Source organism: Eubalaena glacialis, chromosome 18 (assembly GCF_028564815.1).
Source record: "Eubalaena glacialis isolate mEubGla1 chromosome 18, mEubGla1.1.hap2.+ XY, whole genome shotgun sequence".
NCBI classification, from domain to species: Eukaryota; Metazoa; Chordata; class Mammalia; order Artiodactyla; family Balaenidae; genus Eubalaena; species Eubalaena glacialis.
In genome coordinates this window covers 62,079,828-62,096,097 of record NC_083733.1, presented here as the reverse complement: position 1 = coordinate 62,096,097, position 16,270 = coordinate 62,079,828, and the positions used below count along the sequence as shown (strand labels likewise).

At 54.6% G+C, this 16,270-nt stretch overlaps 2 protein-coding genes across 2 annotated transcripts; both read right to left on the bottom strand.

Moving 5' to 3' along the window:
* Nucleotides 1-1,506: 1,506 nt before the first annotated feature.
* KCNJ14 (potassium inwardly rectifying channel subfamily J member 14) lies at nucleotides 1,507-4,617 on the bottom strand. Its single transcript, XM_061173387.1, has 2 exons — nucleotides 3,910-4,617; nucleotides 1,507-2,103 (listed from the first exon to the last, which is right to left on the bottom strand). The coding sequence occupies exons 1-2, from the start codon at nucleotides 4,615-4,617 to the stop codon at nucleotides 1,507-1,509; spliced, it is 1,305 nt and encodes a 434-aa protein (XP_061029370.1).
* Nucleotides 4,618-10,204: 5,587 nt separating this feature from the next.
* On the bottom strand, nucleotides 10,205-16,208 carry GRWD1 (glutamate rich WD repeat containing 1). Its single transcript, XM_061172822.1, has 7 exons — nucleotides 15,983-16,208; nucleotides 15,660-15,777; nucleotides 15,344-15,506; nucleotides 13,001-13,214; nucleotides 12,728-12,870; nucleotides 12,376-12,573; nucleotides 10,205-11,230 (listed from the first exon to the last, which is right to left on the bottom strand). Exons 1-7 carry the CDS (start codon nucleotides 16,167-16,169, stop codon nucleotides 10,913-10,915), a joined length of 1,341 nt encoding a protein of 446 aa, XP_061028805.1. The 5' UTR covers nucleotides 16,170-16,208; the 3' UTR covers nucleotides 10,205-10,912.
* Between the last annotated feature and the right edge of the window lie 62 nt (nucleotides 16,209-16,270).

The window sequence follows — 16,270 nt, the reverse complement described above, 5'->3', positions numbered from 1 at the left end:
TGATTTGCTCAACGTCACACAGTCAGTTGAGGCAGAGTTGGGGTCTAGAGCAAAGCTTCCTGGATCCTTGTAAAGCACTCCATTCCACTAACTCAAGCTCAATTTCTAACCCTACTGTAGGAACACGGGGAAAAATAGATAGATATCTTTATTTATATTATATATATATAATACACATATGTATAACATCTTTAAGAAATAGACACACATCACTAGGTGGAAGATTCCAGAGCACTGTAGACTCACCAGCCTTGGGCCTCTCCCTTCCCTTGCCCAATAACTAGCCCTGTTACCCACAGGGTCTCACCCGAGCCCTCACCTTCTAGGTCAGCCCAGCAATGCTGCCCGTCAAGTCCCGAGTCCACCTCCTCAAACTGCCAAGTTCTAGGAGCTGATTAGAGCTTCCGGGTTTTGATAACGGACAACTCTGGATCCCTGGAGCCTTGATTCCTTCTGGCATTACAGAACCACAAAGAAGTCATCTATCCTCATTGACAGTCTCCACTCCACTGGGCAAACTGCAACCAGCACACCTCAGACATCAGAATTGCCAATCCTTCCCTGACTCTGTGATCGATCTAGAGCCACAGAATCTTGATTCCTTTGGACATTCTAGAATGGCACTTAAAAAAGACACAAAGCCTGTGGATCATGTAGAGCGTTGATTCTCCCCCTTGGTTCGATGTTCTAGAGCCAGTGGTCTGGAGTTATCGCCTATCAAGAACTCCCAATCTGTCACTTTAGTCCTTCTAGACCCACAGACTCTCCATTTGTTTTGTGCATTCTAGAAACATAACTCTTTAGTTTCTGGAGTAGTCCAATTCTCTGGTCAAAGCTGTTCTAGAATCCCCAGTGCTTGCCTCTGTGGTCAATCTGGATTCACAGAATCTCAACACTGGGGTTTTCTGGAACCGCAAAGTCTTTTCCTGACTTGCAGTCAACATTCCTTGTCATTGGTCAATCAATATAGTCTTGAATTCTTGGGGCATTCCATAACTTTCCCTCCTTAGGTCATCTAGAAAAAATGATTTGCTATGTGGTTGGCTGAGTCGAGAAGAAACAGTCCCTTGAATCTTAGGTCAATTCAGACCAACAAATTCTTCATCTCTGCTGCTGCTTGAGAACAGATGACTTCTTCCCCTGGAGGTTGGCTATACCATCATTTCATGATCCTGCTTAACAAACCAAACCAGCCACCTAGAGGAATCTAGAAATATCAGTCCTTGCCTCTTGGGTGGTCCAGAATTCTGGATCCCTTATCTCTGGGGAGACTCAGGAATTGGGCTGACAAAGGGGTCTCAAGAGGGAGCACAGAATTCAGAGGAATTAAGGTCCAGTATGTTCATTGGTAGGTCCACTAGACGTGGCAGAACATCACCAGCTAATAATTTACCCAGCAGGCCTGTTGGTCTTAGGAAACACCTGCCCTCATCCCAGGAGAGGGCCCAATCTCTCCATCTTGCTACCTCTGGGAAAGGGGTACAAATAGGGGGGTACCAGCTTGTATCATGGGGGCAAGGTCAGCGCCAGGGTTGGTGTGAGTACTCGGGGGCTGGCAGCCCTGTCTTCTGCCTCTGCTGCATCCCCCTCCTCTTCCTCGTCTTCCTCCTCTTCCTCCTGGCAGCAACTGAGAGCAAGTTCATTCTCATAGCAAAATGCTGTCAGAGAGCCAGGGAAGCCAGACTTGGGGCTGTGGGAAGCACGCTCTGCCCGTTCGTCCAGGTCCTTGGCGCTGCAGACGGGTGTCCCTGGGACCTCGTAAGTGCGATGGAAGTGGTGATAGTCAACCTCGTACTGGGAGCCACGCTGGAAGAGGACCGGCTCAAAACGATGTCCCCAGAGCAGCTCACCAGGGAGGTAGGAAGAGCGACACTGTGTGGTCATAGCTGTGGCCTCGACCATGCCCTCGAGAATGACCACCAGCTCAAAGTCAGCCCGGGCCAGCTCGGCGCGTCCTAGTTCATACAGAGGACTGGCGGAGTCGATCTCATGCACGATGGTGATGGGAGACACAAGGAAGATGCGATCGGTGCCACCATCAAAGCCCACGTCCACATCCTGGTGGTCCAGCGGTATGTACTCACCCTCCGGGGTCACGCGAGGCTGTAGCAAAAGGCGAGTGGCCGAAGACAGACATCAGGGAGCAGAGAGATAAATGGAGACAGAGACAGCGAGAGGAGGGGAGAGAGATGCAGAGAAAGAGGAGGGCAGAGACCAGTAGGTGTTGGGGTGTGGGGAGAACATGGACCCAGAGAGAGGGGGATGGTAAGCCAGAAAGAGAGAAGGACAGAGACCCAGAGAGAGGGAGATGGAGGTCCAGGGAGGAGAGGACGGAGGCCCAGAGACTCAGAGGGAGATTGAGGAAAGAAATCCGAGAAAGACAGGGGTGAGAAAAAGAGAGGGACAGAGTGACATTCACATAGAGCCACAGAAATCAGCAAGACAGAAACGGAGTTAAAGAGACAACAGAAGATAAGAATGACATCCAACCAGCAATTGGAGAAGGAGAGGGATAGAAAAATGGCTTTTAATATATGGCCAGAGAAAGATAACCCAGGATGGCAATCTAGGTCCAACAGCCTATGTTTCACCACTGCCTCAGGCTGGCCTCTGGGCTATCTACCCACACCCCCAAACCAACTACCTCCATCCCCTTGTGTGTCTGTGTATCTGTGTGGGGTGGGGGCCTAACCCCAGGCCAGGTATTGGCAGTTTCACCCCATCTACGCATTGGTTCCATACCCACCTCCCAGGCCATGTCAGCACCCCAAAGACTTCTGGGAGAGACAGTGTCCCTCCTGGTCGTGAATCCTGGTGTTTCAGTCAAGCAGGAGACAGAGGTGGGGGAGTGGGGACCCATTCTCTTGCCACTGTCTCCGAGAGCCCCCAGAGGCTGCTGGGAGTTGTAGTTCCCACCACGACCCCATCCTCCCTCTCACCCCAGTCCAGCACCAGACCAGAGTTCTTAAGTGTCTTTACTTGCAAGGCAAGGGCAGCTGCTGCCCCAGAATTTGCTTGGGCAGTTTGACCACAGTTCTAGAAACACAATTCTAAGGCGCCTTCATCAGGGCGCTGGAAGGAGCCCCTGCCCCAGGGGCCAATGGGAATTGTAGTTGTTTTTTGTTTGTTTTGGTTTTTTCTTTGTTTGTTTGTTTGGTGAGACGCTAAAATTCAAGAGTTTCCCAACCACTGCCCTGTACTTCTCTGAGCAGGAGGCTGGTGGGAGAGTCCGGGCCCCTGAGGTGAGGAATGAAGTCTCTCACAAATGCTGCCCAGAGGCCATGGAGAATTGTGTTCCCTGACTCTGCAGGTGTGAGTTGAGTTGCACCCCATCCTCGGGGCCTACATCTCCCACAAGCCCATAGGGGTCTGGCCTCAGTCACAGGTCTCTCTCTGTACCACAATATCTGCTGAGAATCGTAAACCTGAGCCGTGGTTTACACCACCCACAAAACTATAACGCCTCCTCAGACCACCCCAGGTGGGCAATTTCCCTGCCCCCAGATACTTCTGGGAATTGTAGTTCAGAGCCTTTACCGGCCAGGCATGGACCTCGCAGGTCTGGATTTCCCACAGTTCGATAGAGGGCCCATCCTCAAGCCACAGGGAGCTCTATAAGTCTCAAAATCTGTCTGAAGTCTAGGTCTCCAGGAAGAAATGATCAGAGACCTTTCTCTTGGGTTTACATCTACAACAGCTCGGGGAGCCATCCTCAGCCCACAAAGTGGGGCGGAAGGGGCCCTGCCCCGGGAGACTGCTGGGAATTGTAGTCCAAATCCCCTCCAGGCTCCACGCACACCTGTCCTTTAGACCTACAACTCCCACCATCCCCCAGGAAACCAACTCCCCGAACTCGTGAAAGGGCCCGCCCACCAGGGGGCGTGGTCTCCTGCCGGGACAGTCTCGCACCTGCAGCAGCTGGGCCCGCACGTGGGCCTCGACGAGGTGGCTGCGGCGCAGGTTGCCGACGCGCCACATGAGGCAGAGGCGGCGGTCGCGCAGCGCCACGACGGCGTTCTCGCTGAAGATAAGCGTCTCGTTGCGCTTCTTGGGCTTGGCCATCTTGGCCATGACGGCGCCCACGACAAAGGCGTCCAGCACGCAGCCGGCGATGCACTGCAGCACCACAGCGGCCACGGCGGCCGGACACTCCTCGGTGACGCTGCGCACGCCGTAGCCAATGGACGTCTGCGTCTCCAGCGCGAAGAGGAAGGCGGCCAGGAAGCTAGCCACCTGCGAGAAGCAAGGGGCGGTTGGCGGCGGGGCAGCCAGGTCGCCGTGCAGGGAGGCGATGAGCCAGAAGGCCAGGCCGAAGAGCAGCCAGGAGGCGAGGAAGGAGCAGGAGAAGAGCAGGCACATCCAGCGCCAGCGCACGTCCACGCACGTGGTGAACAGGTCGCTCAGGTAGCGCGCGCCGTGGCCGCCCAGGTTCACGAAGCGCACGTTGCAGTGCCCGTCCTTCTTGACGAAGCGCCCACGGCGCCTCCCCACTGGCGACTGCGCTGGCGCCCACCCGTTGCGGCACAGCTCCGGCCCGGCCTGCTCCTCATCTCCCGCTCGATTGTTTGCCGACTCCAGGGCGCCGCTCAGGCGGCGCAGGGCCCTGGCCAGGCCCATTGGGCGGGGACACCCCCTCCACTTGGCCTAGCGGGGGGCGGGCGCCCCGAACCTGCGGGGACAAGAAACAGGCAGCCACGTCAGGGCTGCCGGAAATGGAGGGGCTCATTGGCCAGCATGCTCCCTGGGCCTTAGTGGCCTCATCTGGCAAATGGGTGGAAAATCAGAACAGTACAGCATCAACAACACTGGTGGGGGAATTCCCTGGCGGTCCAGTGGTTAGGACCGTGCGCCTTCACTGCCAAGGGCGCAGGTTCCATCCCTGGTCGAGGAACTAAGATCCCACAGGCCGCTGCACGGCGCGGCCAAAAAAACAAAAACACTGATGGTAATACTATAGGAGATGGTTGTGTAGCAACAACAGGAACACAACTATAGCCATAGTAGCAATACTGTGTTACAGCAAGCACTACAGTAACTAGAGCGGACATTTATATAGCGCCAGACACTGTTGTGAGCACTTTACATAAATTTAGATATTCGAACCTCAACAATGTAGACGTTATCACCCCCATTTTACAGATGAGGAAACAGAGGTACAGAACTAAGCTGGGATTTGAGTGCTAGAAGTCCAGCTCCGGAGTCCATGCTCATAAAATAAAGACTAAGCGGTCACAAAGAAAACAAACTTATGGTTACCAAAGGGGAAAGGGGCGGGTGGGGGGTGGTGGTGGATAAAATAGGAGTTTGGGATTAACAGATACACACTACTATATATAAAAGAGATAAACAACAAGGACCTACTATATAGCACAGGGAACTATATTCAATATCTTGTAATAACCTACAATGGAAAAGAATCTGAAAAAGTATACATATATAACTGAATCACGGCTGTACACCTGAAACTAACAAAATATTGTAAATCAACTATACTGCAATAAGAATTTTTTAAATTAAAAAAAAAAAAAGACTAAGTGGTAACTGCTGCTGTGACTCCAGCTGGGAGAGATGAGCCTGGGCTCTGAGGTCACCTATAGTTCAAAAGCTCAGAAGGCACAAGCAACAGAAGGGGGAAAAAAAAAGATAACTTGAACTTCATCAAACTTAAAAACTCTTGTGCTTCCAAGGACACTAAGATGAAAGTGAAAAGACAACCCACTAATGGGAAAAAATAGTTGCAAATCGTATCTAAGAAATTTGTATCTAAAACATATAAAGAGCCCTTATAACTCAATAAGAAAAAGACAGCCCAATTTTAAAATGGGCAAAGGATCTGAATAGGCATTTCTCCAAAAAGATACACAGTTGACCCTTGAACAACATGGGTTTGAACTGCAAGGGTCCACTTATACACAGATTTTTTTCAATAAATACTACAGTAGTACTACATGGTCTGCAGTTTGTTGAATCCTTGGATTCAGAACCATGTATACAGAGGACCAACTCTAAAGTTATACTCATATTTTCTACTGTGCAGAGGGTTGGCACCCCTAACCTCCATGTTTTTCTAGGGTCAACTGTACAAATAGTCAATAAGTATAGGAAAAGATAATTGACAACATTATGCCATCAGGGAAATGCAAATCAAAACCACAGTGAGATACCACTTCATACCCACTTAGGATGGCTATAAAAATTAGAAAAACCAAAACCAGAAAAGCATTAACAAAGATGTGGAGAAATTGGCACCTTCCTATGCTACTGGTGGAATGTAAAATTACACAGCTGGTGTGGAAAATAGTCTGGCAGTTCCTTAAATGGTTAAACAGAGAGTTACCAATTCCACGCCTAAGTATCTACCCAAGAGAATTAAAAATAAGTGTCCAGGGGACTTCCCTGGCGGTCCAGTGGTTGGGACTCTGTGCTTCCGCTGCAGGGGGCTCAAGTTCGATCCCTGGTCGGGGAACTAGGATCCCGCATGCCGTGCAGTGCAGCCAAAAATTAAGAATAAAAACCAGAACAGCAAAGTGTCCACACAAACTGTTCACAGATACTCATAGCAGTATTATTCACAATAGCCAAAAATGGAAACACCCAAACATCCATCAATTGATGAATGAATAAATAAAATGTGGTCTATCCACACAGTGGAATACTACCCAGTAATTAAAAAAAAATGACATGATAGATGCTACAACATGGATGAAACTTGAAAACACATGCGAAGTGAAAGAAGCCAATCACTAAAGACCATATATTGTGTAATTCCATTTATATGAAATATCCAAAATGGGCAAATCTGTAAACTGAGAAATAAGACTAGTGGTGCCCAGGACTGGGGAGATGGGGGGATGGGGGAGCGATAGCCAGAGGAATGGGGTTTCTTAGTGGGGTGATGAAAATGTTCTAAAATTGATTGTGGTGATGGTTGCACAACTCTGAATATACCAAAAAACACTGAATTGTACACTTTAATGTGTGAATTGTATGGTATGTGGGTTATATTTCAATGAAGCTGTTACAAAAAACAAAAACATACCATAAAACCCAGGCTTGGTCCTGACTCTCAGATCATGGGGAAACCTTTCTAAACCTCAGTTTCCTCAGCTGTAAAATGGGGAAATTGGATTTCATCAAGGTCAGGAAGGGTCTTTCAGTCATATAGACCCAGGGCCCAATCTTGGCTCAGTTGCTGACCCACTGTGTGCCTTGGGACCACTGGCTTCATTTTCTGGAGCCTCAGTTTGCTCATCTGTGGAATGGGGATTTAAAAAAACAACAACACACACCTTGAAAGGAAGAGGAATCCAGAAGAAAGAACTCAGGCTTTTGAATCAGGCAGTTGTAGGTTGAATCCCAGCTCGGGCACTTACTAGCTATATGGCTGGTGGCAAGTCATATCCCTTTCTGAGCCTCAGTTCCCTCATCTGAGAAATGGAGGGAATCTTAGCAGCTGAACTAGGGGGAGGGAGAGGAAGAGGGGAGGGGCCAGGCATGGACCTGCAGACCTCATTGCCCTCCAGCAGCTGCAGGGTTAACATCTGGCCCTGTGGTGGAGGGACTTCCGGGACCTGTCTGGGCTAGGGGTTAAATGTTTTTGCACATCAGTTCCATCAATACCTACCAAGCACCTAGGTACTATGAGCCCCCTGTGCCAGGCTCTGGGGATCCTCATGGGCTTCTTAGCAGGGCTGGGGGCACTCACTCCAAGGAGAGTGAGTTGTTAGTTGATGTCAAGTTCAACATCGACAGGTACCCACTCCCCTGCCCCGCCCCCCGCCCCCAGAACTCTGCACCTGCTGTCCGTGACCACCCAGACAGCTCCGCCACGTGGGATTTTCTTAGGCCCATTCTGCAGAGGCAAAGCTGAGGCTCACATCAGAGTGGACCACGCCTGGCTGTGTTCAGCGCCCACGATGTGCCCCAACTCTCTTTTTTTCAGCCTCAACTATTCTGGGCATTAGAGATTGTTCTTCCAAAAAGGGGAAACCTAGGCTCGTCGCTGAAAGGGGGCAGGTCTGAGGTCAGGATCCAGGCTCTGACCTCGACATTTGCAGCTCTCTCCTGCCTGGAAGTCCCCACTATGCACTAGTCTCCTCTCAGGGGCCACCTGATGACATGATGGGGGAGGGGCCGCGGGGGACCGGCGGGGCCTCCTTACACCGTCACCCATCTCTGACTACAACCCTTGGATGTGGGGACTTCGCTTCTCACAGTAAAGCAAACTGAGGTGCTGAGGTCCATCCCTTGTCCCAGGTCCCTCAGCCAAGGAACAGCAAACCCTGAACTCCCATCCAGCCTTCTTGGTGCCAAAGCCTGAGTGACAGACCGGACCACAGACAACCTAATCGCACGCTCCTATTTCCTGAGCACCGATGTCCCAGGCCTTGCCAAGCTCACCAGATGTCTGCAGCCCGCCCACTGCACTCCACCAGACCCCGCCGCTCACCTTGGCTGCTCAGGATGCTGGGAGGTCAAGATCATCACTCCGGTTCACAGGTTGAGGAGTGGGCTCAGAGACCTGGCCAGACCCACGGAGTGCCAGGGCTGGGCTGCTGGTTTGGGTCCTGAGCCTTTCCAGCCCAGGACTCTGCTTTCCTAAATCCTCCTGTGCCACCCTCAGCCCCGTGAGGCAGATGTGATCTTGTCCATTTCATAAAGCAGACAGGAGGGGCCTTCACCTCCGGGGGTCCCGTCTGCATCCAACACGGTCCAGTTCAGAGGCAGCACATGGGACTCGGCCTCAGGGCACACACACCTCCCACCAGCAACGGCAGGACCCCAGCAGAGAGGATCCAGAGCCTGAAGCCCTCCCCCCCACCTCCCCCTGACCTGGGAGAGCAGCTTAATGTTTCCATATAAAGGCGACACGGGGCTTAAGGTGCATCAACTTCACGTCAAAGTCACTGTCTAATCTGGGGCTGAGAAGCCCCGCCCCAGGTGCCGCGCCCCCTCCGCCCAGAAGCGCTTTCACACGCTCCCTGAGACCCTGGGCTGTCCCCTCACAAGCCCCCCCCACTCACTAGGGGGGTCTGGGCAGCAGGTTGGAGGGCAGAGATCGACAGGAGGGGATGTGGTGTGGAGACTGAAGAAAGACGAGGGTACAGAGGCTCAGAGACGGGCAGGGAGGGGGAGTGTGGAGTGGCAGGCCTGAGATGGAGGGAAGGACAGAGACCCCCCCCCGGGGGTCACAAGAATCCAGAGTGGACAGAGGCCCGGAGAGAGAGGGGGACAGAAAAGAGGCAGACTAGCAGCAACCGAGCAAAGAGAAGTGGAGATCACATCTTAGTCAACGGAAAGACGGGAGCTGTGGTGACAGAGCCAGATGGGGGACAGAGATGGGACAAGACAACAGGCAGAAAATGGAGGTGGGCTCAGAGCTGGGGGGAGTGAAGCTGGGTGGGGGAGATCGCTCTGGGGCTGGAATGTGTCACTGAGCGGGGAATGGCGAGGAGGGGGTGCAGGTGCCGGGGCAGACCCCTGAGCAAGGAAGGTTGGGGGGAGGGAGGGGAGGGCTCTCCGAGCCAGGACCCCCGCCCTGGGGCTCCGCGCAGAGACACGTACCTGGTGGGGCAGCCCACCCCCATGCCCTCTGCCGGGGGCTCCTCTGTTCGGGCCGACGCGAGGCCTCTGTGGGTGCTGAGGTGCTGTGGCCTCTCCTCGGCCCCAGGGGCCTTGTGCTGGGCGCCCGACCTCTGTGTCCACAGGAGGATCAGAGGCCTGGCCCGAGGGGGGGCAGGGGGTGGGGCCAGCTCCGAGCCGCAGAGGGGGAGCCAGGGAGGATGGCCAGGCAGGGTGGCTGGGCCTCGGCCCAAGCAGGCTGGAGAGGAGGCGGTGGCGGAGGAAAGACACAGCGGGAGGGGGCACGGAGACAGAGCTTGGGGGCCGGGAGATGCGGACACAGATGAGGGAGCAAAGCGATGGTGAGAAAGCGATCATGCGGGCAGTGGTGGAAAGACAAGAGACACGGGGGGCTCCCCGGTTAAGCCTGAGGTGAAGCCTTAAAAGGTTGGGAGGCACACCTGAGATCCCCCCCAGAGACCTAGAGTGAGTTCCAGACGGAATAAGACATCGGGAAGGCAGGACCGGATAGCACCCAACGGGCTGGGGGTCGGACCCAGTGGCCTAGGGACAGCCGGGTGCCAGGTCTTCCCTCCTCCTCATGAGGCAGCGGCCAGAAGGACGAGTCTCACACACTCCAGGCCTCATTCTGGTCCTTTATTGCCCCTCAGGAGCCCCCGACTCTCCCCCCCTGCACGGTGCCTGCCTTTGGGAGGAGGGGAGAAGGCCCCACGCGGCCTCTCCCTGGGAAGTCGTGGCCAAACCCAGTTGGCAGGAAGACAAGGGCTGAATTCTGCTGCAGGAACCCACTCCTTGAATTTGGTGCAGCCACTGTAAAGCACTTGGTTTCCCTGGGGGAGGCCAGGGGCAGAGAGGTCAAAGGGTCACGCCAAGTGCTGCAGCTGACAAAGTGTCCACAGCAACACAGGCCACGCCAGGCCCATCTGGGAAAAAGCCAATGGAGTCTTCTGACAGGTGGGGGGGGGAGGGGGGGTGTCACTGGGCTAAACCAAGGTTTTGGGCAAGAGGGGTCACCAGAGTCAAACCCACTGGTCTTATAGGGCCATGGGTCAAACCCAGTCCTTTGGTTGGAGGAGTCGTGGGAGCAAAACAAGCCCTAGTTTTAGAGCCACGGATCAAACCATATCCTTTGGCAAGGGGGGGCATCGGACCAAACCGAGTCCTTTCAAAGAACAATAAGTCAAACAGACTCCATCACGGCAGCCAATGGGCCAAACTAAGTCCTTCTGGGGAAGCGCTGGCCGACAGATCTGAACGAGTCCCTTCCAGGGGAATGAACTTCAACTTCAGTCCCCAAGTGGAGGGCCCGATAGATGCGGCCCGGCCGGCCTCAGACGCTGATGGTGCGGAAGACGGTGAAGCCTGACAGGGCGGTGCTGACCAGGAGCCCGGGGCACTGTGGGTGCCAGTGCAGCTCCTTCAGGGCTGTCTCGCCCTGGTGCACGAACAACAGCTGCTGCGGGAGGTCTGCCAGCGCAGGGTCAGTCTCCGCGTCGCCGGCCTCGGGGTCCCGCTCCACCGCCAGGTCCCACTGTGTGATCTGGTTGTCTGCACCCGAGGCTGCAAAGACCCCACTGTCCTGGGGGTGCCACTCGACGGAGGTCACGGGGGCCACATGCTGCTTGAAGGTGGCCACCGGGGAGCCAGACTACGGGAAGATGGGAGTCAGGGCCTCTGAGCCCCTGAGCCTGACGCCTGGGGTGACCCAGGCAGAGACCCCCCCACACCTCTCCAGCCTTAGGGTTCAACCAGGGCTCCACCCCTTGTGCCCCCCACAAACCCAGGTTCTCTGAAAGGGACAGAGCGCAAAGTACAGCTGGTAATAAAGGTGTGATGTCCCAGGGGCTCCTGGGAGTTGTGGTTTCACCTGCAAAGAAGCCCCTCCCAGCTCCAGGCCACAAAACCCCAACGCTTGCTCCTCCCTGGGCCTGCCTCAGTTTCCTTCCCTATAAAAGGAAGGCATGGTTCCGCAAGTGCTCTGCCCGCTGATTCTAGAAGGCCTTAAAGGGGGCAGTGGCATGACTCCCAGGCTCCAGAGAGAGCTGAGGCAAAGAATGACACTTTTACTAAAACAAAGGTGCTGGTGGGGGTTGGTGTCTCTCTCATTTGGAGAAGTGGTTCCAATGTTCCAGTGGCCAATCCACTTTGGCCCTGTGACCTGGCCATGCACCTGACTGGGGGGCTGGAATCCATTTCTAGAAGCTTCCCCAGGGCTGATTCTGTAGAACCCATTACATTGGGGGGAGTAAAAAGACGATCCCGGGAAGGCCCAGAGGTGTATGAAGTCACGGCTTTGTCCAGAGGGAGGCCAGGAGCTGCAACTTCTCCTGCCTGGAGACCCTCTCAGCTCTGCAGAGTCAACACTTAGCTGGGTGGTCACATCCTATCTGCTCCTGTCCCTTCTGGCCCTCAGTTCCCCCTCCCAAAATGAGTGAGCTGGGCTCTGTTCTCAGCTGATTCTATAAAATCCACGGAAAGAAAAACGACCGTCTTCTGAAGCCCTTGAGCCCCTGGGCAGCACGGCCGGCGCATGGCTCCCCGCGGGCAGATGAGAGCCGTAGTCTCTGCCACGCAGCCCCTTCCCTCGTGTCAGATCTCCAGATGGTAGAGGGAGCGACCCCACAGCAGCCCCAAGCCTTCCTCTTGCGGAGCCTGTTTCCTCATCTGGACCCCAATTCACAGGGCCTTCCCAGTTCTGGTGTATAAACCATCTCGGGAGGGAAAACCCACAAATCCTAGTGGCCTCCGGTAGCAGGAGCTTCTCCCGCCCCAGGTGTCCAGCTGGGACAGTACCTTGAACTGCCGCAGGTCCCAGACCTTGAGGGCTCCGTCATCCCCGCCGCTGAGCAGGAAGGGCTCCCGGCGGCTCCAGCTGATGACGTTGACATCCCCATCGTGGGCGGTGGCGGTGGTGAGCATGCAGGCCTTGCTGGGGGCTGCCCGGATGTCCCAGATGCGGATGGAGGCATCAGCTGAGCAAGAGGCAAATACCTGGACAAGGCAGAGTCTGAGGCACCCTGGTGTACCCCCGCCCCACTCTGGAGACCGGGGTCCAGTGGTAGGCTACCCTCTCTTTTAGTGATCCCCTCATTAGGACCCGCCCCCCTCCCCACCCCAGGAGTCCAGACCCCCAGCCCTCCCTCACCGTGTCCTCGGTTGGAGACCACTGCAGGTCCTCCACGGAGCGTGTGTGGCCCACGAATGGCCGCTGGTCCACGTGCCAGGAACCGCCGTCCGTAGGCGTCCAGAGGTGGATGTTCTTCTGACAGTCACCGGTCAGCAGGCGCCCTGCGAAGGGGAGTCAGGACACGACCCTGTCCCGCCCGGCCACGGCTCACTCCCACCTTAGCACCCACCCCTGCTGTAGACCCTGCTCCTGCCCAGCCCTCAGGGCTAACCGCACACCCCAGGGACTCACCGGGCACACGAGGGGACCAGTCGAGTGCAAAGCCCTCGCCCATGTGGCCAGAGAAGGCGAAGATGGGCTTCACGCGGGCCTGCTCATCCCGGAGGAAGGTCGCTAGGGCCTGGGGGTCATCCACCACCTGCAGAAGCCGCCGCAGCGCAAACACCTCCACCTGGCCCTTCTCTGACCACACCCCAGCCACTGGCTCCTCACCCAGCCATGACACCTGCAGGGGAGGGAGAAGGGGAGCGGAGGTGAGAAGGACAGGAGGCTCCAGGTGGCAACCACAGCCCCCAGCATCCCCCAGAACCAGAACTGCAGCTCCTCAGACCCGCCCCCCACCCAGGGCTGGGACTACAACTCCCAGAAACCTTTGCGGGAATGGAATCACGGCCTGCAAGAGCAGCTTGGTACCCCGGACAACTCCCCACCCTGCGGTAGAGATGATGGTGGGGGGAGGACAAAACTCCTTCCGGACTCCCAGGAATAGACGCTGTTATTCCACCAGCCCCCAGAAGTGTGTTCAGGCTCCTGGTCTCTGTACCTGTAAATGTAGGCTGCTCACAGGCCTGTCTCCGGATCTCTCTGCCTGTGTACCTTTGCTCACTAGGAGATCCTGTTCAGCCTCAAGGTTTCCAGTAGCCCCTAGCCCTGACCTCTCTCCTCAACTCCAGGCTCACATCGAACTGACTGTTTAGACATCACAAGGCCAAAGCCAAGTTCCTAATCGCCCACTGCCACCTACTCCTCCCTGGAGGTCCCACCTTGGGCCCCAAACCGCAGGACTCATTCCCCACTTGTCTCTCCTTTCTCACACCCACCACCTATGCTGGCTCCACCCAAAATGCCACACTTCCAGTCCTTTCTCAGTACCTCTGCTGCCGTCACTCGTGTTACTACCAAAGTTACCCTTCTCTGCATTCCTGTACTGGTCTCCTCACAAGACTGTCCTTCTGCCCTTGCCTCCCTGCAGTCTATTCTCAATACAGCAGTAAGAGGGATCCCTTTAAAACACAAGTCAGATCCCAGCCATCTTTCGCTCTAAACCCTCCAACAGTTCCCAATTTCTCCCCAAGTAAAAGCCAAGTCCTTACACTGGCCTACAAGGCCCTAAACAATGTCTCCTCCGTGCCCACCTGCCACACCCTGTCACTCTCCCCCTCATCCATTCAGCACTGTTCTCCCCAGCTTCCCTCAGAACTCCTCAGTTTGCCCCAGGGCCTTTGCACTTGTTATTTCCTTGCCTGCAAACCTCTTCCCACAGATATCCTTGCCTCACTCCCTCATTTCCTGTGGGTTTCTGTTCAAATGGCACCTTATCAGTGAATGCTTCCTTGACCACACTATTTAAAGAGGCAACCCCACTCCAGAAGACACTAACTCCCTTACCTTGTTTCATTTTTCTCCACAACACTTACCATCTTTGGACATATACACATATGCTTAGTTTCTTCTTGTTCCCTTTCCCACTGCTATGTAAGTTTCAAAGAGCCAGAGACCTTTTGCACCCCATTAACTCCCCACAGTCTAAAACAGTACCTGAGACATGGTAATACTTTAATGGAAATACTTCTCAAGAACTATGAGGCAAGCACTGCTCCAAGTACTATACACACAGCATCTCATTTAATTCTCACATCAACCTGATTAGAAGGGGCTGTAACTCTGAAGCACAAAAGTAACCCCCCAGCCCACAAGAGTCCCTGAGCAATAACAGAAAACATATATCTCAAGTTACAGCCAAGTGCTGTTTCTAGACACCTGAATAACTTTGTTATTGAAATAACGTTTTATGTCATTTCAGTTTATCCTCACACCAGCCCCATCAGGTAAGCTTTGTGACTCTCACCGTTTTACAGAAGAAGAAAGAACATTAAATAATACCTCTCTATTAAGAATCCGCCTTCCAATGCAGGGGACGCAGGTTCGATCCCAGGTCGGGGAACTAAGATCCCCATGCCGCGGGGCAACTAAGCCCCCGCGCTGGCTCTATAGAGCCCACGCGCCTCAACTAGAGAGCCCGCCTACCGCAACTACTGAGCCCGCGTGCTCTACAGCCCGTGCCACAACTAGAGAGAGGCCCTCGCGCCACAATGAAGGATCCCATGTGCCGCAACTAAGACCCAACACAGCCAAATAAATAAATAAATAAATAAATAAATAAATAATAAATTTGGTACGAATGATGCTTGCTGGAAAAAAAAAATCTATAGCATCTAGCACATAATGACAATTACCATAATATATAAAACTATGCGCCAGGTGCTCTTCTAAAAGCTGAAGGGCATGGGTGCGGGGTGGGGGGGGGGGGTGTGCTCCAGAGAACGCAGGGCAGGCTGCTGGTGCTGTATTTACCCGAACTCTGTTGATGCCGCCATAATGGGGCACCATCGCCAGCTCCAGCTGAGGCTTCCGCTCTTCTTCATCCTCTTCATCCTCCTCCTCCTCCTCCTCGTCACTGCTCTCGGATGGCGGGGGCTTTGTCCCATGCAGATTGTGCATCTTAAGCATCATCAATCTGGGGGAGGTGTGGCATGAATGAGGCACCGGGTGCCAGGATCCTTAGTAAGGAGGGTGGGAGGAGGCTGGAAACCCCGACTTCTAGGTCCCGAGGAAGAGGGAGCTGGTGGCTCAGGTCCCTGGTCCTGGGAAAACGTCAGTTCTTACTCACCTGTTGCTTTGGGCGCTCTCGGCCTGGGTCCCAGCACACAGATAAAGTGTAAGGGGAAGCTCGGTCCGGTTGTCTCCCAGCTGATCCCGGACTATGTCGAAGCTGAGACAAGGGGCGCCTGGGGATGGAAGGAGGGGTTGGAAAATTAGGATGGGGCAGAGGGATCTCAGTCCTCTTGAGTGTGATGTCAACCCTCTTACACCCCAATCTTTTCTTTCAGAGTGCCTCTTAAGTTAAAGGCTCAGGACCAACTCCCCTCTCAGGACCCAGGATTCCAGTCCCCTCCTTCCTCAGGACGCAGGAATCCGGGTGCCCAGGCCTACCAGTCTGTGCTCGGTGGTACAGCACGTAGGCCTCCTCGTCCATGACCAACTCCTCTCCTTCGCGCAGCGGGGGTCCCCGGCCGGGTAGGTAGACCTGGGCCGGGCCCTTGGGCCCTGCGTCGTGGGACTCGGCGTCCATAGGCTCCCCGGTTTCACACGTGCGCCGCCGACCCTTGCGCGCAGCCATCTTTGGAGCCTCCCGCCGCCGGCGCGAGGTAAGAGCGTCACTTCCGGGTCTCGCTTCCCTTCTTGTGAGGATCCTCCCTACTGCGCGGTTACCTTGGAAAC

Coding starts and splice junctions, on each gene's coding strand:
- GRWD1 (XM_061172822.1), bottom strand. CDS start 16,169: ATGGCTGCGCGCAAGGGTCGGCGGCGCACGTGTGAAACCGGGGAGCCT. Junction 15,778..15,982: donor GTACCACCGAGCACAGACTG/GTAGGCCTGGGC, acceptor TTCCATCCCCAG/GCGCCCCTTGTCTCAGCTTC. Junction 11,231..12,375: donor GGGACCTGCGGCAGTTCAAG/GTACTGTCCCAG, acceptor ATCTTCCCGTAG/TCTGGCTCCCCGGTGGCCAC.
- KCNJ14 (XM_061173387.1), bottom strand. CDS start 4,617: ATGGGCCTGGCCAGGGCCCTGCGCCGCCTGAGCGGCGCCCTGGAGTCG. Junction 2,104..3,909: donor TGCGGGCCCAGCTGCTGCAG/GTGCGAGACTGT, acceptor CTTTTGCTACAG/CCTCGCGTGACCCCGGAGGG.